The following is a 23,134-nucleotide window of genomic DNA, read 5'->3' as shown; positions in this document are numbered from 1 at the left end:
AACTCAGCTTTTTTACAGTGAACACAAAGATCATTTAGTGGGTCTCTTCTGAAAATGATAAAACGTATGACAGTATTTTTAAAAATAAACAGGATACATGAGTATGAAAAACCTTTTTGTTGTTTTGATACTTTCTGTGTTTGACTCATAACACTTCTAAAAATGTAGAAACAGTATCAGTAAAACTGTTAGTCCATCTGAGCCATGCAATCATATTATTTGGCAGAATGTTGCAATGTGTGCATCCAGTAGAGATGTTGTGTGTATTTACAATATGTCTAATCAGCTCAATTTGAGGACACTGATGAGGCCTTTGGCCCATCCGAGCCTTCTTTCCCTCAAGATTACACTGCTCCAGTCTGTTCACCTCAATCCGTTTAAATGTTATAATGGGCAAGGAAACATACAGAACAATCCAAGCACAGAAATTAAAATGATCACTGTCTTTGTAGAGTATAATCTTCATTTAAATTGCTCTATTTGCAATGCAAATTAAATAGTTGTCACGCTGTTTAATTTATTTCTGACATTTACAAAATAAATATTCAATTTTCTTTTTAAACAAAACATTTTAAATAAATGAAAATAAACTACACAATATTGTTTGTATATATTTTGCCATGAAAGCAATATTTTTCATTCCCCTGACTTGATTTAGCATTTCACTCTCTCTGGCAGGTCAATACTTTTCTCAATGTTTACACCAAGGGATTTCATCCAAAACCTTTGGAAAGTGATCTGAATGCTGCAGGGAAGATTGGGTAACAATGAGAGAAGGTAAAGTATCTGATAGAGCAGCATTGCATGTTTTGTTGCTGTTGTTGTTGTTTTTGCACTGCAGTCTTAACCTTGAAGTATTAAATGGTTAAGCTGCATAATATTTGCAGATAGTGGTGACAGTCTACAAAAAAAGTGTGAATACTGCACATCAATGCAAAAGAAGATAGGGACTATACTTTACTAAAGTATTAGAAAAAGCACAAGGTGGTTATGAATGCATTGGTTTACTTGTTCATTGCTTTGTTTTGGGGAAGTCTATATTGTCATTGTCCCTGTTTTTATTGAATCCAACAATTATCAGCTTCACTCTTTTGCAGTAAAGACACAATGAAGCCCTCTGGAGCTGACACTTACTGTACATATATGACAACATGCTGTTATTCATTCATTCATTTTTTTTGGCTTAATCCCTTTATTAATCTGGGGTCACCACAGCGGAATGAACCGCCAACTTATCCAGCATATGTTTTGCGCAGCGGATGCCCTTCCAGCTGCAACCCATCACTGGGAAACATCCATACACATTCATTCACACACATACACTACAGACAATTTTTAGCTTACCCAATTCACCTGTACCACAAGTCTTTGGACTTGTGGGGGAAAGTGGAGCACCTGGAGGAAACCCACACGAACATGGGGAGAACATGAAAATTCCACACAGAAATGCCAACTGGCCTAGCCAGGACCAATGGCCTTCCTGCTGTAAGGCAACAGTGCTAACCACTGAGCCACTGTGTCGCCACATGCTGTTAATTCATGTTTAATGTTCACTAATATTTGTCCTAAGCAAAAATTAAGAAAAATAACCCAATAATATAGCGTGTGAGACTTTATCTTCATTGATGGACACTTATCTACATTTAGTGCTATTTATTTTATATGAAATTATAAATACTATATTTTGGACTTGTTGGACATTTTCAATGTGTAAAGGACAACAAAACTTATTTTATGGTGGTTCCAAAAAGGTTGAACATATGAGAACATTTTGTGGGCAAAAACTTAACCGGGGCACATCATGGGCTTCACAGAGGGCTTTAGACACATGATCTTAAATGAATGACCCAACTAATAACATTTTGCTATGATTTGCTATGATTGCTGATTTAAAATGAGCATATAGTGTCACACCAGAGAACATCAGTGACGAAATTTATCCATTTTCTATGTATTTTAGACGTATGTGGATGGAAAAACTGATTGCCAATTACTAAAATAGTCACTTGTAAAATTAGAGTTATTGAGTTATTTATTAAAGGGGTGGTCCAGAGTGTATTTTTACACAGGGCTTGGTTGTGTTTATGATCCAAGATGCAAAGCACGGTGTGCTCATGCTTCATTTGTTAAAAAAAATCTTGTTATTTTTTCATATATCTTATTTTGATTATTTACAGCTACTCAGCTAACATGAAAACGACTGACATATTTCCTAGTTCTAGCTATATATATTTTATAATTCTTTGCAACATAATTAAAATTAAACTGTAAGCACTTCTCTTTCTGTGTCATCTCCTTTGGAAGCACAAATACAGAAACAGAACAAGCTCTGTGGAAATAGCAGCGTTTGGACGGCACTTTAGCTTTCACTGCTATAAAATTATAACGCCTCTGGTCACACCTGCATGTGCATGTGGTGAATGCGTGTAACCTAAAGCGTTTGTGATCTCACTAGCCCGGATGTATTTTTGTAGTACATTTTCACTGTATGTCTGATAATATTCTTTTCTTCTGAAAAAAGTCTTATTTGTTTTATTTTGGTTAGAATAAAAGCCGTTTTAAACTTAAAAAAAAAAACATTTTAATGTCAAAATTATTAGCCCCTTTAAGCCATATTTTTTTTCAAAAGTCTACAGAACAAACCATTGTTATACAATAACTTGCCTAATTACCCTAACCTGACTAGTTAACCTTATTAACCTAGTTAAGCCTTTAAATGTCACTTTAAGCTGTATAGAAGTGTCTTGAAAAATATCTAGTAAAATACTATTTACTGTCATCATGGCAAAGATAAAAGAAATCAGTTATTCGAAATGAGTTATAAAAATTGTTATGTTTAGAAATGTGTTGAAAAAAAATCTTCTCTCCATTAAACAGAGATTGGGGAAAAATTTAAAAAGGGGCAGTGGGGGACACACCAAAAGGTGTCATACACTGTAAAAATGTGTTGACTTCATTTAAAAAAGAGAGGAAACTTGTTGCCTTATAATTATTAAGTAAACAAACTATGTGCATAATTATAAAAGTTAAATCAATAGGTGTATTCACTTTTTAAAAGTAAAGTAACTAATCACTTTTTAAAGTGAAGGTTACAAACAGGTCTTTTCTCAACAATGCATGGGCTTACAGGGCTGCAGCCCAGTCTACTTACGGCATAAATAATAATAAGAAATAAAAATAAATATTATTTAAATATTTAAAAATATATACACTACCGGTCAAAAGTTTGGGGTTAGTAGGATTTTAAATGTTTTAAAATAAGCTTATCCTGCGTTTATTTAATCAAAAATACAGTCCAGATTGTAAAATTGTGAAATGTTATTGCACTATAAAATAACTGTTCAAAAGTAGTGTATCATTTAATTTAATCATTTATTCCAGTAATTTTAAAGATGAATTTTCAGCTTCATTAATCGTCTTCCGAGTCACATGATCCTTTAGAAATTACTCTAATATTAATTCTAATTATTGTTATTATTAGTAGTATTAATATTATTATTTTTAAAGGAAATAATAAAAGCAATAATGACTGGAGTAATAATTTCATTTGAAACTACATACAATAAGAACTCAGTTATATAAAATTTTAATAAATATTTAACTATTTAACTTTTTTTTTACATTTAATAAATGCTGCCTTGAAGAACAAAACAATTTTCTTTAAAAAACATGAAAACAAACTCATATATACACTACTGGTCAAAAGTTTGAGGTCAGTCTTTTTCATGTTTTTTTTAAAGACAATTATTCTCTTCATCAAGGCGGCGTTTATTAAATTTCCAATAATTTACTAAATTACAATTAATAATAATATTATTATTATTAATAATAATAATAACAACAATAAATATTAATATAAGAGTGATTTCTGAAGGATCATGTGACTGAAGACTAAGGTAAGTCTAAGGTAAGACTAACGAAGCTGAAAATTCATCTTTAAAATCACTGGATTAAATAAAATTATAAACTACTGTTGAACAGATGTTTTATAGTGCAATAACATTTCACAATTTTACAATCTGTACTGTATTTTTGATCAAATAAATGCAGCCCTGCTGAGCAGGATAAGCTTGTTTTAAAACATTTTAAAGTCCTACTGATCCCAAACTTTTGACCAGTAGAATATATTTTAAGGCTAGCTGATCCAAAATCAGTTAAACAGGGAGGAGGGGCTACTGTAAATCTTTAGCCCAGGGGCAAATGTGCCACTGCATGGAACAACCATTTCTAGATCCTCAATAAACCTTGCAGTAAATAGTTATTTTTTCAACTTACTGTGAAGAACATCTTTAATAATAACCTATTATTAACTTTTTCTAATATGATAATAACCTATTATCATTATTTAATAACTTTGTTTCACTATAAAGAACTTTTTGTGCAATGAAAGTGTGCCATAGAAATAACCTTTAAAGAGAATATCTCGAACTAAGTAAGAACGTGTAATTAAATTCTCCTGACAAGCATCAAAGGGAAAAAGAAAGTTCATCTGTCTCGTGCTTAGTTTTCTTCTTGGGCTGCATAGGCTATGTAGGATTCCGGGTCATAGTAACTTGGCGAGGGGCTGGAGCAAAAGGAGGCGGTGATGAAGAAACAATGGGAAGGGAGCTAAAGTGGGCTAGAACTGAAAAGATTGCGAGATCAGCGTCAAACGTAGATCATGATCCGTAATCGATAAAGTACTGTACGTTTTTCTGTGTGGTTTTCTATGTATTCCATAACTCTGAATGTGAAACTGAGTGTTTCTGCCTCGGCTCTTCCCTTCTGGCTCGTGTTGTGTAGCGTCAGAACAGAATAGATCCGCTTCGCCAGATCAGGAAATTAAAGACTGATCAGCGAACAGCCAGCCGATTCAACACCGTTAAGGTAAGAATATAACGTTTACTGTTTCTTGCCCTTTATTATTCGCTGCTTCTTACATTCAAGTCGATTTTGGATTTTGATATCGTCGAAAATCACGCTGAAGAAAAGAGACATTTACTTTTTTTCTGTGGTGGGATGAGACAATTTACAGCACTCAGAAGACCAGAACAAGAAAAGAGAGATCCAGATGAGCTCACTTCCTTGGTTTGTCTTTTAAATAGATTCTCTGAACTTTAAAGGATTTTGGTAAACATATTGTAACTGTAATCAGACTCTGCTTGGAAAAACATCTTCTTGAAAATAACAGGAGAGACGGGTAGACTACTGAAGTTCTTCTGAGAACATCTAACTACAGTAAAGAGTACAATGGAAGCATGATTTAGGGATATGCACCCTAGTAATATAATGTTTAGCATGCATTAAGGATAAATGTCTATGAGGAGTTTCTCTGTGTGATTGTTAACATGGTATTACAGTTGTTGTTTTTTTTTTATAGATATATCCATTTACATTATCAAAACACTTTTATCCAAAGTGACAAATGAGGAATTGATCAAGGAGTTAATGAATGTTACAATGCCAAGCTACTTTTTAAAAGTAACTAATAATTAATAATTTTTTTTATTTACAAGAAAATATTTCATTTTCCTTTTCACAAAAGTAATGCCTGTTACTTTGTTTTTACATTTATTGACTGACAGCTCTGATAAACTGAAAGGACTTTTGCAATGTTAAGCATCAAAACAGAACTTTGTTCTTCACATGATACATCATTCAAAAAAATCACGACACTATATATGCAAAAATAAAATTTAAAATGTGAATGCGAAAGGTATATACAAGAGTTTTTTTTTTCAACCCAGGCTCATTACGTACCCCTATATACATTTCTGGAGAGGGCTAAATACATCCCAGGAGCTATGGTTTTGCAGTTTTTGTTTTTCACGAATCCACCAGACGCCGCTGTGTATGCTTTTATAGATCTCAAATTTCTCTTGCGAGTGCCATTCGTGCCTGCTGTTCTCACATAAATCCACCTGAGGCTGTTGTCGACTGACTGATTTACTGACTGACTTACCGACTGACCCCCCCCATCCTTCCCCTTCCCTAAACCCAACCAATGGTGTTTTAAAAAGCACCGATTGACCCGCCTACCCACTTCCCTAAACCCAACCGCAGTGTTTTAAAAAGTAATTCAGAAAAAGAAAAGCCCTTGCATGATTTTTACCACATTTTCAGATTTTAAAACAGTCTCACCCTGTTATTTACTAGTATATTTTATTTATTTATTTATGTTTTACTTACTCGCTTTTTGGAATTGTTCTTCACCGGACTTGAACCCCATCGTCGTGGTCAACTACGCTCTATGTCTCAAGTTTGCCAACATACTGTACATGTCGAGCTACTGGTCAAACTGGTAACAGCGGGAAACCATCCATATGGAGGTAAGCGGTCAGCTGGTAAGCGAGAAAAGAAATGGAATCATACCGCCCTGGAGCATTCGTTTTAAAGACGAAATGCTACATAATTCATCACCTCCAGAAATTTATATAGGGCTACGTTTTCACAATGAGCCTATGTTTTTTTTTTTTCAAAATTGATATGTCTGTATTAGGCATATTTTCAAATCTCAATTTTGCTTTCCACAATTTAAAGGCTAATGGAAACACAGTCAATGTAACTTTGCTTGAAAATGTGTTGGCCTTTCAAGCATCAGACATAAAAAGTCATTTTTTGTTGAAGAAGTTTCAACAAGCACAGTTCAACGGGTATACCTGTTTCTGAGATCAAACAATGGCAAGTACATATACACAGTATAAAGTTTTGTTAAACCATTTGTTACAGCTATTACATTTGTGATCTGATCATATAGCAATGATAATGTATGTAGTTTTAAAAGTTTCTAATTATGCAGTTTTTTTTCTGTTTTTATTCATACAGACAAATTGGTTTTGAGTTGGGTGGACCAGCTTAAAATCTGAGTGCTACCCAGTTCCAAAATATGACAATGTTCCAGTAAAGCCAGTAACTTGTCACATATCATTACAGAATTGACTGATTTCTGAAGTGTTGGAAGTAATGAATTACAAGCAATGTGACTTTTCAGATTACTTTTTTAAAAGTCACTAATAAATTTAACAAGAACGTATATGAATGATTAGTTTTCGCATTTGTTCAACTCAACTTTATTTGTAAAGCACTTTCAAAAAGCCACAATGGGTACCAACGTTCTCTAATAAATATCTACTATATCTCTAATATATATTTAATATATCTTGAAAATTATATATATATATATATATATATATATATATATATATATATATATATATATATATATATATATATATAAAAAGTAAAGTTTGCAACTCAAATGCATACAGTTTAGACCACATCACATAATTAAAAGCTAACAAACTCAAAATGACTCTAGAGTAGCAGATATTCTTGAAAACACTTGAAGCCCATTCCTTGGAGCTACCACAGAAAACGCTCTATCACCTTGACATTTCAAGTACGATTGAGGAACTGACAAACATAGTTGAGCCTTTGTTGACTCAGCTCTCCTTTTCCCATGTTAAAGGCAGGAATAAGTGCTAATTAACAAAGTAACTACTTTAGAGAATAACTTCTATTTTAGAGAGTAACACAATATTGTAATGTATTACAATAAAAAAGTTTAAAACTTTCCTCTTTTTGACCTGTGCTATTTTAAGTTTGATTTTGTGTTTGGTTAATGAGCACCTTTGGACCATCCTTATCATTTTGTAGGACATTCCAAGACTACACTGAAGTATTACTGTCAGCGTTTAAACTGTTTTGGAGGCACTTAAACTCCATTGAAAGTCTGTCACCAACCGTTTCTAGGGGCTCAGTCTTCATTCAAAAGTAGAGAGTCGTCTCATCCCTTTTCAGTAGCCTTTTAATTCCCCGGCAGGACAGCCCTTTGTGTCCTCATCTCACAGCAACAGCCTCTGACATTCTTCAGCCCCCTTAAGAATCCATGGCACTTTCCCTTTTAGTTTGCTGCCTCCTTTTTTGGAGAAATCATGTGGTGTGATTAAATTAAGCGTGAGCTCATTCTTTGTGTTTCTTACGTCTGAAACATTCTAGCCATTCAGGTAAACAATCTGTCACAGCTCACAATGGAGCTTCATGAGCAAAGAATTATTCTTAAGGACTGAAACAAAATAGCTGCATATGGAAAACACTTTGAATAGGTAACCTATGAAAAGTAACTGTATATACATTAAAATAGAAGTTCATATTTCTAATACTGCCTCTATACATTGTGCTACAGCGAAGTTATAATGTATGGCTATTAAATATTGGCTAGTTACTTTTCACCCATATAGATTCCCTACAAGACACAATGATATGACATATTGCTGTGGTTACCTGTCAGTTTAGTGTTAACTGATAAAGGCTCTGACCTGACGTAACACTGAACTCAGTCATTCTATAAATTCATAAATCACCTGCTTTCCCAGCACTGTCATTGAGGGTTTTAAGATACCCTTACCTGTCATCATGTTCTCAGCCTCAGTTTGCTTAAACTGGGATTTTTTTCAATCTGAAATGTCACCTCTTTCTTGTGTTTATATCAGGATTGAATTGGGAAGTTGAATCAGCTTACTTGCCTGTACAAACAGACTTTTTTTACTTACACAATCTTGTGGTATCACAGTATAAGAACTTGTCATAACACAGACCTAAGAAAGATTTGTTTAGCTTGCAGCATTATGCTCTGACTTACTTTTTTTAATATCTTGTCTTGCTAATCTTAAATATTTTAGGTATGCATTGCCTTTTCAAACCTGTAAACTTGTTCTTGATTCGTAATTTGACTCCTACTATATATATATATATATATATATATATATATATATATATATGTATACAGTGGGGGGAAAAGGATTTAACACGTCACCTTTTTTTTCAGAAAACATATTTCTAAAAGTGTTGTTGACTTGACATTTTAACAGGATGTTGGTAACAACCAAATAAATCCATATATGCAAAGAAAACAAAACTGATTGGTTTACAAATGAACTGACACAGGAGAAAAAAACACATGAAGAAACAGAGGTGTTCGGCAGTGAAAGCCAAGACAGCAGCTGTAATCTCTCGATAGTTCTTCAGCAACCCTCTGCCATTCATCATTGTAGATTAGTATTAGCTTCTTCAGTCAGACATCTACATTAGCAGAATGATGAAGATGAAACCAGAGTGGACATTTCAACAAGACAATGATCCAAAACACAGGCAATGAATCTCTCAACTTGTTTCAGAGAAAGAAAATCAAGCTGTAGAAAACCAATCACTTGAATTAAATCCAACAGAAATTACAAAATAAAGATTATATTTGATAGATGAGACCCATAGAAACATCAAAATTTTGACATATTAAATACATTTTAGTAGTTTAGTACATTCTCCTTCTGGCATTCCATTGTTATTACACATAACCATGTTTTCAGATTTTTTCTGTTTTATTTTTTCTGTTATATTTGAACCAAAATCTGGTTCAATTCCATGTCAACAGCTCATTTAGAAATGTTATTCTCTGGAAAAACTTTACGTGTTGAATACTTATATGCCCTACTATATTATAATAACAAAACTTAAACACAAAAATCCAGACAGATCAGCAGTTAGCAGATTTAGGACTCGAATCCAGCAAACTGACTGTCGAATGTTACCACTCGAATGAATGGGCTTTATCAGTGGTTATCAGCTGATAAATATGGGCCAGCTACTGAAAGCTCAGAAGGCTGTTATCATCCATCCACATGGTTAATTAGCTTTACTAATAGAGAAGACTCTAGATCCAGATCTGTTTTTACTTTACTCTGATGGTTGGGTTTAGGGTTGAGGTAGGGGTAGACGTTAATAAAATACAATTAATGGGAAATTTTCTAAATAATATAAATAATTATCATGGTTAATCCGCTATACTAACAGAGAAGACTCCAGATCCAGATCTGTTTTTACTTTACTATGGCGGTTGGGTTTAGGGTCAGGGTAGGGGTAGATGTTCATAAAATATAATTAATGGGAAATTTAATAAATAATATAAATAATTCTCGTTAACTTCCAGCCACAGCCATATGTGATCTATAGCTGATTAACAATGTGGAAAGATGATAACAGCCTTCTATTAAATTCAATTCAATTCAATTCACCTTTATTTGTATAGCGCTTTTACAATGTAGATTGTGTCAAAGCAGCTTCACATTAAAGGTCATAGTAAATTGGAACAGTGTAGTTCAGTTTTTAGTGTTTAAGTTCAGTTTAGCTCAGTTCAGTGTGGTTTAAAAATCACTACTGAGAGTCCAAACACTGAAGAGCAAATCCAACGATGCATTTCTGAGCCTAACAGTATCTGTAGAAGGCCCCTACTGGCCCATGTCTATCAGCTAATAACCACTGATAATGCTCATTCAATTGTGTGCTAAAATTCAGCTGTTAAGATTTGTGAAAATGATGGGTTGTCCATTTCTATTTAAAATAGAGTTTGATCTAAAGGATACAGAGGTGAAGTGTTTAAAAAGCCCAAAACGTATATGTGAAAAAGATGGTTTGTGGTCATGTATATGCAAGGCTCTGGCCCAATCACAATTCTCTTTTTGTACCCCTACCCCTTCCCCTTGGCCCTTAAAACCGAGTGTGAAGGGGAAGGGCTTCAAAATTTAACCCCTAAGAAATGGGACACACACTACAGCACCTGTCTGCACACGTCATCATATGTCTTTGCTATCTCATGCTTCATATGAGATCAGATGATCGCAACTGCTGTAATTATTCCTGTTGTGTTATTTTTTGGTATTTATCTTCAGGATATCACTGAGGGCATATATCATGTAATCAAAACGATATAATGTGGCAATAAGATCGTAACTGTACTGTGCATTCACACAGTGGCCATATTCATCTATGTAAATACACAACACAACATTAACATTATATTAGACACTGTAAACAGGTCATTCCCAGCCACTAGACTTTTCTGTCAGGGTATTCGAGTGTCATTGAGTGTCAGAATGTTGTGTGACTACTACACAGGAGTTATTATTATGGATTATAGATGGCAAAATTAATTTTATTTTATTTATTTAAGCATTTTTTTAAAGCATGACGGTAAAACACAAGCACGTTTATGAATATATTAAAACATATGCTTGTTTGTTGTAAAAATTTGTAATAATGACAAAAATACTAATTTGTGGTTCTCCATACTTCCGGGTGCAGCTATACTGCCGTTGTGGCTGGTGTATTCTGGGAAATTTTAGCACTGTTGCCTCACATCAAGAAGGTCGCTGGTTAGAATCCTGGCTGGGTCAGTTGGCATTTCCGTGTGAGTTTGCATGTTCTCCCCTAGTTGGCGTGGGTTTCCTCTGGGTGCTCCAGTTTTCCCCACAATCACATGCGCTTTAGGTGAATTGATGACTACTATTGAGCATGATGACTTACTACTTCCACCAAAATTCTGAAGTGAGCATTTATTGCACGCTATGCTATCCCCTGATGCCCTGTGAGAGAACTCATGCATGGGAGTTAAGCGATGCAACTGACGCAGGTAGGTCACATGATCATGACAAAATGGCGGATGTAGTGCTTCCGGGTTCCATTCATACTACTGACATTCGTACTGTATAGAACGTACTTTTCTAACAGCTGAGTAGTACATTAAAAATCAAATGCAGTAACTACTTAGTAGTAGGCGGTTTCGGACGCAGCCACTGTCTTGTTCCTTGTACAGAGGTTAGTTTGCTTATTTAGAGCTCTCAAGCAATCTAGATCTATGTTCTTGATTTTAACTTTCTCTTAAAAAAAATTTCCTTTTCTCTTTTCCTAGGTTTGATCAGCACATGGATACTTTTAGGACGCTTCAAGAGCTCAGGAGTTCTTCTGTGGTGCAATTTGAAGAAATCTGATTCGGCTGTTATGATAAAACCAATGGGCCTTCATTGACGTGCCACTTGACCTTAACACAGAAGAAGCCACTTCCCATCAAGTGCCTGCATCAAGGTTCTTCACAATGTGTCACGTCATAGTCACATGCCGCTCCATGTTATGGACCTTGATGAGTATTGTGGTAGCATTTGCTGAGCTGGTGGCGTTCATGAGCGCTGAATGGCTCGTGGGATATCCAGAAGGATCTGAATTAAACTTCACTGTGACCACTTCCCACCGAAGTGACCAGCGCACCCTGGGTATTTATAACCGCTGCCTCAAGGTGGCACAGCAGAAGGTGGTCCAGTGTGGGCCTTACGCCAAAGACTTCATGGAAATAGCTAGTGGCTTCTGGCAAGCCACTGTTATATTTCTAGTCATCGCAATCTTCCTCCTTTCTGTGGTGGGCATCCTTTCGGTTTTCAGCATGTGCTTCCAGAGTATCTTGAAGAAGAGCATATTCAACGTGTGTGGCCTGCTTCAGGGAATAGCAGGTAAGATGGGAAAGTCTACTGTTACTCTACTTTCTCAGACTCCTTGTGGCGGCTGTTTGTGGTCATCTTTAGCTTTCACCCACAATCAGCTAAACACAGAAAATTAGGGAGTGTGTGTAAGAGAGACACTGAAGCTCTCCCCAGATCGCTCTAAGCTCACAGCTTCAAGAGTTTGACATTCCTCTGGTGACCACAAAGACCATGCTATCTAATTATGAACTTCAACACCCTCATCATCTTATTACAGAAAAGACAGTCTAAATATTACAGCCATTATGGAAATGTTATTTCCGTGTCTCAAATTCTCTCAAACGTGTATAAAACTTTGTTAAATGGATAGCTCACCCCAAAAATGAAAATTGACTCACTATTCACAAACCCTCATGTGGTTCTAAACTTTGATGAGTTTCTTTATTCTGTTGAACACTAAAAATACTTGTGGAAAGCTGTAACCACTTCCATATTAGGAAAAAAAAAACTGTCAAAGTATGGTTACAAGTTTCCAATTTTCTTCAGAACTTATTCTTTTGAGTTTAGCAGAAGAAAGTCAAACTACTTTGGAACAAGTGAAGGGTAAGTAAATGGTTAAAGATGGAGTTTGATCTCCAGTGCATAGAGGTACAGTGTTTAAAAATCCCTAACTTTTAAACAAGCATATCTGTCTCCCTTTTTTGACAAAAGTTTATAAAAATCTCATTAATAAGTATTATAGTCAGATTTATGAGGTTTTATTTGGCTACTTGATTTTTAATGTTTCAGTACAATCTAAGGTCAAGTCAAGTAATTTTTTTATAGTGCTTTATAAAATGTAGATTGTGTCAAAGCAGCTTAACATAGATGAAGCCAAAATGATAAAAAACCATAACATTATATCAGATAGTGGAATATTCCAGCAAAACAGGCAGGCAGGAGAGTATTGGTAGAATGCTGGTGTAGTTCTACTTTAATTGAAACTGTTTCAGTTTACTTTGATTCAAATGTCACTGTTGAACATAGATATAAACACTAGATATTGCATACGGACACTGAACATGCGTCAATAGCACCGCCACATTTGTACAGTGCTCCCAGGACAAATGTCATTTAACCGCACTAGTCAAGACTAAAGAAAATCTGAAGATGCTGGATATTTGCACTGCATACGGGTGTAGTAATGAGCAAACAAAGAAAACAAAGCTTAAAGCATAACAAAGGCAAGATTTAGTTTTTTACGTTTTTGTATGTTACAAACTTTTGTTCTAAAGTCACGTTATTGATGATAATAAAGTCACTTACTGCATTTACTATAAGGCAAAGTAGCCCAACTTGCACTAAACACTAGACTTATGCTAGTTTTGTTGAAGAAAACCAATGAAAATGTAAATGAATTATGACAACAAGATGCTGCGGTGCAAGAAACGGCTAGCTTATGAAGTACTTATAAGGGTGTCTGATAACATAACAGTGCTTGCACCTTAATTTGCATACTGTCCACCCTAAATTATTGAATATTACAAATGTTATTTACCATTTAGATCAGAAAGGTGGATATGTACATTAAGACGCAGGGATATCGATGGTTCACATGAGTTGTTCATAATGGAGATTCATTCACTAACAAATCACTTCCTCCATTAGAATTAGAAGTAAAAGCAGGAGAGGCGACGTGTTTCAGGACATGGATTAGATTAAATTTAACAGCTAGGGTGGATAAAATATTTCCAAGCACACAAACACATGCTCTTTGCATGCGATCACTTATCCATCATAGTAGAAAAGTGATGTAAAATTATAACTATATTTGCGTATAGTCATATTTATATAGCTATAAATATAAATATTGCATATAGCAATATTTGCATACTGACCAATGGGAAAACTCCTGATCATTGATGTGTGTCTATATATATATATATATATATATATATATATATATATATATAAATATAATATTTAGCTCCACTAAAGCTCAGCTATGTCAGCCTCAATCAAAAGTTATCTTCTAATAAACAAATTGGAAAATGAAGTTAGTTAAAAGGTTTTAAAACAGATGTTGTAAAAGATTTTCTCTGCTTTGATCAATATTAAAAGATGGAGGTAAGGTGGAGGTAAAAGGTAAGATAAAACATAAAGTTTAAAAAACAAATGATAATTTTTTGTTTAAACATTTTGATTGCATAAATGAATTTTTCACACTTTATTAAGTACACCTTGCTGGTTGGACCCAGCCTTAATTCCTCATGACATAGATTAAAAAAAGTAAAAGGTAAATAGAGGTCCTCAACCCATTTTCTGGAGATCACTCCTGCAGAGTGCATCTTCAACCCTGATTAAACACAACTGAACCAATTTAAAAGGATTTGAAGCAGCACTTGATAATTAAAAGCTGTTTCCATCCACTTATTTGTATTTGTATTTTGAATGTGCACATAAAAATGCTTAATGGAAACACAGAGATGTGCATATATTTTGAAAATGATCATAAAAAACTGCACACAATGGAGTAGAATACATTTTTTATCAATAGGAGAAAATGTGCATGAAGTAAGATGAAAGCACGTTTACTGAAACAATTCCAGCATGTGCATAAAAAACGTATTGTGATTTTTTTTTAACAGATCATGTAATGACAAAATGGGTTTAATTGGGACAACATTAATTGTAAAACATCTGAAATTTTGCTTTGGTTATTCAGTATTATAGTTCAGTATTATTACCTCCCAAAAATGTCTTGAGTGGCTGCTCTCCCAAGGAGCAGTCTCGGACCTACAAGAGCCACTGCACGTTCATTGCGTTGTTATGTATTATATAAGGAAAAAGGTCCACATTGTCTTTTCCAACTGCAGCAAATTACTTTTTTATTTTTTTATATTTGGCACCAGTTTATCAGGAAGTGATAATTTGATTAAATGGAAACTGTGCTTTATTCGAAAATGTTTTATGCAGTATTACCGTTTTGTGCATAAATCTAATTTGCATCTTTGGATAGAAACACAGCTACAGACCCTGTTCAATTACACTCAAAAAAATTCAAACTAATTTAAAATGAGCTGAAACAACACAATTCTTAAGATTTCAGTGGGAGAACTTAATTTTTTTATGTCCAATCCACATAAATTTGTTAAAAGTTTTAAGTTAACCTAATCGATTTGTGTTGGGACAATATGAATTGTGAGGAACCCTGCATTTTTTACAGTGTAGGGTTGCAACTGAAATCTGCATTAAGATACGTCTGTTTGTGACCCCTGCTTTATCAATTTTGGCCCATATTGACATGACAGAATCACACAGCTTCTACAAATTTGTCTTATTATACATCATGCAAATCTCCAAAATGTGGGTACAAAAATTTGACAAGAAAATTTTATACATACCTTTACACAACAACAACCAGCCTGAGCATTTGATACAAGACAAGGTGAATCCAAATGCTATGGCAGAAATTGAGACTCATCAGACAAGTCTTTTATTGTCCATTTTTATTGAGACAGTGTGAATTAAAGCCTCAGTTTGCTGACAGGAGTGTCAACATTGTTATCTTCTTCTGCTGCTGTAGCTTATCTGCTTCAAGGTTGTATATTTTGTGTGTTTAGAGATGCTGTTCTGCAAACCTTGGCTTTAATGCACTGGCACTCAGAAGTTGACTGAAACTCTGCATTTTTTCAGACTATTCTTTGTCAATTTTAAATATGATTGTGTATGATAATGACAGAAGATCAGAAGTTACTGAAATACTCAGACCAGCCTGTTTGACACCAACAACCATGCCATGGTCAAAGTCACTTAAATCAATTTTCTTCCCCATTCTGGAAGTTAAGATTGTTCTTTTGTCCTTTATTATGACTAAATTGAAATGGCCCTAAAATAAGAGAAAAAAAAATTAGGGTGGTGCATGATCTCATCCTTTGGGAACTGCTTGGATCGTTGGAAAATGGATGTTGCTAACAAAATGAAGGAAGATTGATGAATAGACAAAAACAGGGCAGAAATGAGACAAACTGATAGCCACGTTCGCCTCACAGCAATATGGTCGCTGGTTTGAGCCTCAGCTGGGTCAGTTGGCGTTTCTGTATGGAGTTTGCATGTTCTCCCCATGTTCGCGTGTGAATGAGAGTGTATGGATGTTTTCTAGTGATGGGTTGCAGCTGGAAAAGCATCCGTTGCGTAAAATATATGCTGGATAAGTTGCCAGTTCATTCAGCTGTGGCAATCCCTGATTATTAAAGGGACCAAGCCGAAAAGAAAATGAATCAATGAGTGAATTATGAGGGCAAATAATTTTTTACAAAATAATGAAGTACACAGATACATTGTTTATTTTTATTTCATTCAGATTTTAAGCAGTCTGTCTTGACCAGACCAACATCTCTAAATGCATTGAGTTGCTTAAATGTGATTGGATAATTAGACATCTGCACCAGCAAGCAGTTAAACAGATGTACCTAATACATAGGCCAGTTAGTATAGGAAGTAGGCTAGGGTGAATTTCATTTCATGCTGACTTGAATGCATTGTGAATCTGGCCTCAGGGTTCCAAACCTTCTTTCATTACCATTTCCCAAACCAGCTCAAAGGAACAAAAGTGGTAATGTTGACTGTGGCAGGACCTTCTCAGTCAAACGACCATGAAATAACAGATCGGTCATGATAAAGCTCTTACTTGCAGTCATGTCTGGGAACACTAGAACAATAAAGCATTGTGGTGCAATAAAAATAGTGTGGCTTATTTTATTGAAGACCAAGTACAACAACAGGTACAAGCAAAGTACGGAGCTCTTGTATAACTTTGTATAACTTTATTGAAAGATTTACGACATGGTGATTGAGTAATTTGTGAATAGTGGAAGCATGACTTCAGCATGACTTCAGAGACAGGATCTCACTTGCCTATTTAGAGCAAGAACACAGGATAGAATTGAGGGATCACAGTGACCGGCTCTGTTTGGTATGAAGATTAAATCAGCAAGAGTTCTTGCCTTTTAAATAGTAATGTAACAATTAAATCACATATTAAGGCTAATACAGTGTCTATTTAAAGCATAATCACGTAGCTTATAATAAGAGTGGAAAATGACACTGAACTAAAAACTTGACTCATGGCTCACCCTCAGCCATTACAGGGAAACATTTCATGTTGTAAAGAATTGATGTTATCTGATGATGATATTAGATCAAAAGGGCTGCTGGTTTTTTTTTTAGGAAAACAAGTGGAAATCAGTTTGTTTTTTTGAGCAATTATAATAATTACAGTACATTAAGAACAAAACTGTTTTGTATTTCTGTTTGCTTTTGGATTTTGATTTTGCACTAAACAACTTGATTCAAATGGATTTATTATTGAAATAATCAAAATACCCTGATCTGACTTTTTTGTTATTTTAGGGGTAAATAGACTTTTAATGGAGTGATATATTTTTATTAATGGCACAATATGAGTTTTTTTTATTAAGATGTGAAAAAATGGGTTAGGTTTAGGTAGAATAGTGTCACTTATGTGCCTACATTACTCCAAATATAAAAAAAAAAGTTCAAAGCAGAGAAATAAGCTTTCAGCTAGGGACTTTCAGCACCCCTTCCATACACTCTTGATTTCTTTTTTGCTATTCAAGAAAACAAGGAAGCACCAAAGATGCTTTAAAATAGGTTGTGTGTTAAATCAGACTGAACAATACTGAACAGTATTACAGAGCCCTTTTATGTATGTTAGTATATAAAATCAAATTTTATATATATATATATATATATATATATATATATATATATATATATATATATATATATATATATATATATATATATATATATATATATATATATATATATATATATATTTAAGTCAGAATTATTAGCCCCCCTTTGATTTATTTATTTTTTTTCAATATTAAATATTTCCCAAATGATGTTTAACAGAGCACGGAAATTTTCCCAGTATGTCTGATAATGTTTTTTTCTTCTGGAGAAAGTCTTATTTGTTTTATTTTGGCTAAAATAAAAGCTGTTTTTATTATTATTTTTTTATTTTAAGGTCAAAATTATTAGCCCCTTTAAGCTATATTTTTATTCGATAGTCTACAGAACAAACCATCTTTATACAATAACTTGCTAATTAACTAATTACCCTAACCTGCCTAGGTAACTTAATCAACCTAGTTAAGCCTTTAAACTTTATTGACGACAACACCGACAATGATGCTGACACTGACGCAAATCTCTCAAAAATTTAATTTAACTACACGTCGCAACGACACATAGAGCAAGCTCTGTGATTGGTCGGCTTGGTAGCAGTGGCGAGCGTGGGTGGTGCTGACAGCAGCGAGCCTGACGGTATAATTGTTTACAAGTGTCGAGTCTCTTAAAGGAACTCTAGATAGAGATTTTTGTTTTGCGTTTACCTTATGATTAAACTTGTTGCATGTCCGCTGAATTTTTTCATTTTAGCGTTTGAGCTACTTGTATCGTTCAGAAAAAACAAAACTTGACACAGAGGGACAAAAAACCCACTGCCAGCTAGAGTTTCAGAACTGTTATTGCAGAGCAACACAAACCTCACGCAGAAGTATAAATGCACGACTATGCGCAAGGCTTGCATCGTGGGTCATGCTGATCACTTGAAACAGAAGTATAAATCAGCCTTTACTCTGCTTCATACTACCATGATAATAAATTATGAATACTTTAGCTCATCCATGAGCATGATTTCTGCAGCAGTCATGTAGGATGTAATGAAGACTACAACTCCCATGATTCCACATTAAAGTGCACGTGCACCACGTGGAACAGACTTTTAAACGGAGGCTTTTATACTTGAAGTGTTTGCTGTTATGATATTTTTTAAAATGACAGGAGGTGGTCAAAAGAAATCGACCGTAAAATAAGACAGGTAAACATAGAAGTAGGAAGTTTCCGGAACTATGTCATATCATTAATATCATTCAAGATTTTAAAACTAATTAATTTTATTAATTGTTTTGATTATTATAAGGATTTTATAACAATTCAAGATTTTTTAAAATCAAACTTTGATGCATCACTAGCTTTTGTTCATTTCTCAGACAGTAATATCTATTAAAGTTTATTAAAATATTAATGACAACAGAACATGGGTTGCTCTACAAATGTATATTTTTATGGCAAGAATAACAGCAAAAAAAACTACACTTTCTAAATAAATACTGATTTTTTTTTTTTTTTAATTTTGATTTAGCTTACTCCACAATTGACACATTACTGTCTGGCTAGTTTGTGTCCTCTACCTAAATGCTAAAAAGGCAATAATGGTCCAACATTCCTGACCATTATCACCAATAAAGCCTAGTATATTGTAAACCGATAGGTTCAAATATTCTTTTTCAGTTATCAAAGAAATTATTAGTTAATTCAGTTTAGTTTTGTAGCTATTGTAAAACCTATGAATGGTGGAAAAACATATTCTGTAACTGTGTATCACAACCACCTGGGTCTCCAGGATTGCCACAGCCTCTCGTTTTGGCTTTAAAAAACTTATCCCTTGAGTGTTTCTAATCTTTTACAAAAACTTGCAATTTCTAGCCAAGAATTATTGGCCACCTTTTTGCCTATGATCACGCATGGACGGATTATAAAGATGTCTGTACAGGCGAACCAAAATCTCTTCAAAGTTGTTCATATTCAACTCAAATAAAACGTGATACCGCACGAACTGTTCACTCGAGTATCAAAAAATTCAGTGTGCTCCACCAGCTGAAAGCATGTTGCGTGCACCCAGAGCAAACCTCCGCAAACAACGTGATGATGTCACAGTCGCCGCGTGCACTCAAGCGAACTAGCGGACGTGTGGAGTATAAGTCAGCCTTAAAGAGCCCATATTATACATGAAATAGGGTCATATTTAGGTTGTAAGGGTCTCCAACAACAGTCTAATATGCATGCAAGGTCAAAAAACACTTTCATGGTCTTATAATCTGCATTTATTTTTACCTAATTATTCCAGCAACTCCCATATGAATCGTACAGCGATTCATTTGTTCCCAAACCCCTCCTCAGCGCGAAGCTAATTTGTGCTGATTGGACCGATGACAGCCTGCTGCGATTGGTCGAGGACACTGACAGGCTTCAGCGCGAGACAGAGTGAAATGGCCAGCTGCTAATCAACAATATAAAAGTAGTCACAGTGCACACACGCTTCATAGTGGATTTTGGCTGCCAGTGGGTGAATGTAAATACAGACGATGGACTAGAAAATGCTGACGACTAACTATTTTATTGAGCAAAAACTCCAAGAACTGGCGAGGAGATCTCCTAGCCCGTCACAGTCTACTTGCTCTTTTCACAAACACACACACACACACACACACACACAGGGCCGGCGCGTCCATGGCGGTGGCGGCGACACCTCCCTCACCACCCGCGTCCTCAGTTATATCTGCGAATAACCCCCCTTCCCTCCCCCTACCCCTCCCCCCTTAAATGTGGCACGTGTCGCGATTTCAACGTGGCTTTACACGCGATATGAGAAAATAAAGAGATAACCTGATACAATACACACGGTTACAAGTAACAAAACACAACTAAACACATAGTTTGCAAGCTAGAGTAAACGAGGCAACAATTTTAATCGCACGTACTTACACTTGTGAAATGGGGGAAGAAACTGATTCATGATGCACTGATCCATGTTCTGACAGTCTTTACTGATCCTTCCTGTAACAAACTGATGAAGTCTTCTTTGTAAGCAGGTAGTTTCCAGAAGCACTCGAACTGCTCAAGGCTGGGCTATATTGCTGAGCTTTCATCTTTGGGTGAACTTTGGGTGAACTGTCAATAATATCTGCACAGCGTGACTTCATTCGACCGGTGTCTGTGTGTGTCTCTGTGTGTGTGTGTCTGTTGCTTTTTTTCTGTTAGTGGGCGAGGCTGCAGGTTTCAAATCCACGCGGCCATCACGAAACACCTAATGACTCGTTATCAAGACGACTCGTTTGAAGTACTATGAGTCGACTTTTACAGATGAATCAACAGTTTTAAACACTGTACACTTACAGATTTAAGGCTTAGCTGGATATTTCACTTCACTTAGAGCTGTGTTACACTCTCTATGGAAGAACATTTTCAAAAAAACATAATATGGGCTCTTTAAGCGTCATCAAACTACACCTTTGTATATTGTGACTATGCGCCATCTAGTGATGAAAATTACATACTGTGCCATATTTTAATGAAAATATCTTTATTTGTGTTTTGAAGATGCACAAAATGAGGGTGAGTAAATGGTGATGAGAATTTTTATTTGGGGTAAACTAACCATTTAATTTAAACTTGTTGTACGCAAATGAAATAGTACACAGCACAGCTAAAACAATCATTTTCAATCAGCAAAGTAAATCAGCATCCACCCAGGTATTTGATCTTATTGAGAAAAGACCTTAATTATTTTCTAATTCTGTCCCCAATGTCCATATAACATCCAAATAGCATGCAAAATATAGCAATCGCAAACGTAGTGTCAGAAACAAAACTTCAATTTGCTTTGACTAATGTGTACAAATATAGATTGCCATGCCATTTTTTAAAAATGCATGTTTTGGTTTCTGTTTGCTTGCAATGGTTGGCCTTGTACAGTACTTACATCAGGGTTTTTCTCCAATTTGCAGGTCTATTCCTCATCCTAGGTCTGATGCTCTATCCTGCAGGCTGGGGCTCAAAGAAGGTAGTCGATTACTGTGGTCCGGATGCTTCACCGTATAAAGTGGGCTTGTGTTCTCTGGGCTGGGCCTTTTACACAGCCATAGGAGGCACAGTGCTCACTTTCATCTGTGCCATGTTTTCAGCCCAGGCTGAGATCGCCACCTCCAGCGACAAGGTGCAGGATGAGATTGAGGAGGGCCGGAGTCTGATTTGTGTGCTGTGAGAAGTGAAAACAAACCACTAAAACCAAAGAGAATAATTTATGTCCCATGTTTACTGTTGGAAATGACTGGTGCATAAATGGGAATGTAGTTCAGACCTACTGTAGGTCTTTACAGAACTTAACAGACTTTACAAATGTATTCTTTTGTCATCCTATTGCTGTATTGCAAAGTATACGCATCAAATTATTTCTATAGAAAAACCATGGAAACTAACAAATTAATTTTTTTAACATTGCGTTTATAAGAAAATGCCTTTTATCGCTATTTTGATTAATTTGTTACTAGATTTGACTTTTTACTAACAGAACAATTAATGTAACCAGTTTTGTTAATGAAATTGTATGCTGAGTGTCTGAAAGATATTACTAAAAACAATTGTTCTCTGTGATAAACCTTGTCTTTCTAATCTGTAAAACATCAAATTATTTTTTGTTTAGCCATTTGAGGTGCTGTCTGGCTTATGCATGTTGACTGCAAGCAGTCCATTAATGGTTAGCTGGATTTTTTGTATGGTGCAAAATGTTTTCTTTTTCATCATCTTTCTGCTATGGATTATAGAAAATAAAGGGCCTGACCCAATATCAACACTTGCATTCTTGGCCACTCGCATGTACTGTACATGACAGGAAGGAAGTGCACATTTTAAAGGATCAAGTACCAGGTCAGAAAAATTCTAAAAGCCAATTCCAAAGCTAAATATTTATAATGTAATCTAGGCCCGTAGCCAGGGGGGTGGGGTGTCGGTGGTTCGAAAGACCCACCCCCCTCTGACAAAGGTCCAGAATTTGTCCCAAACATGAGTTCATTTGTCCTATTTTGACTGCTATTCCATCATAAATTGTGAAAATAGCCCAATTGTTTTTCAGGAGTTTAACATCTGTGCAAGAAAATATACAATCTGATGAAAGTTAAGTAATCTTTTACTAGTAACTTTTATTCTAAATCTTGGACCTT

General features: G+C 35.1%; 1 protein-coding gene across 1 annotated transcript; it reads left to right on the top strand.

Moving 5' to 3' along the window:
* The first annotated feature begins 4,579 nt into the window (after positions 1 to 4,579).
* lhfpl2b (LHFPL tetraspan subfamily member 2b) lies at positions 4,580 to 22,761 on the top strand. The gene is made up of 3 exons (XM_056458502.1): positions 4,580 to 4,866; positions 11,723 to 12,314; positions 21,923 to 22,761. The coding sequence occupies exons 2-3, from the start codon at positions 11,906 to 11,908 to the stop codon at positions 22,177 to 22,179; spliced, it is 666 nt and encodes a 221-aa protein (XP_056314477.1). The 5' UTR covers positions 4,580 to 4,866; positions 11,723 to 11,905; the 3' UTR covers positions 22,180 to 22,761.
* The last annotated feature ends 373 nt before the right edge of the window (positions 22,762 to 23,134 follow it).

This window comes from Danio aesculapii, chromosome 5 (assembly GCF_903798145.1).
Source record: "Danio aesculapii chromosome 5, fDanAes4.1, whole genome shotgun sequence".
Classification (NCBI taxonomy): Eukaryota; Metazoa; Chordata; class Actinopteri; order Cypriniformes; family Danionidae; genus Danio; species Danio aesculapii.
Note: the sequence above shows the minus strand (reverse complement) of the source record. Positions and strands in the feature narration are given on the sequence as shown.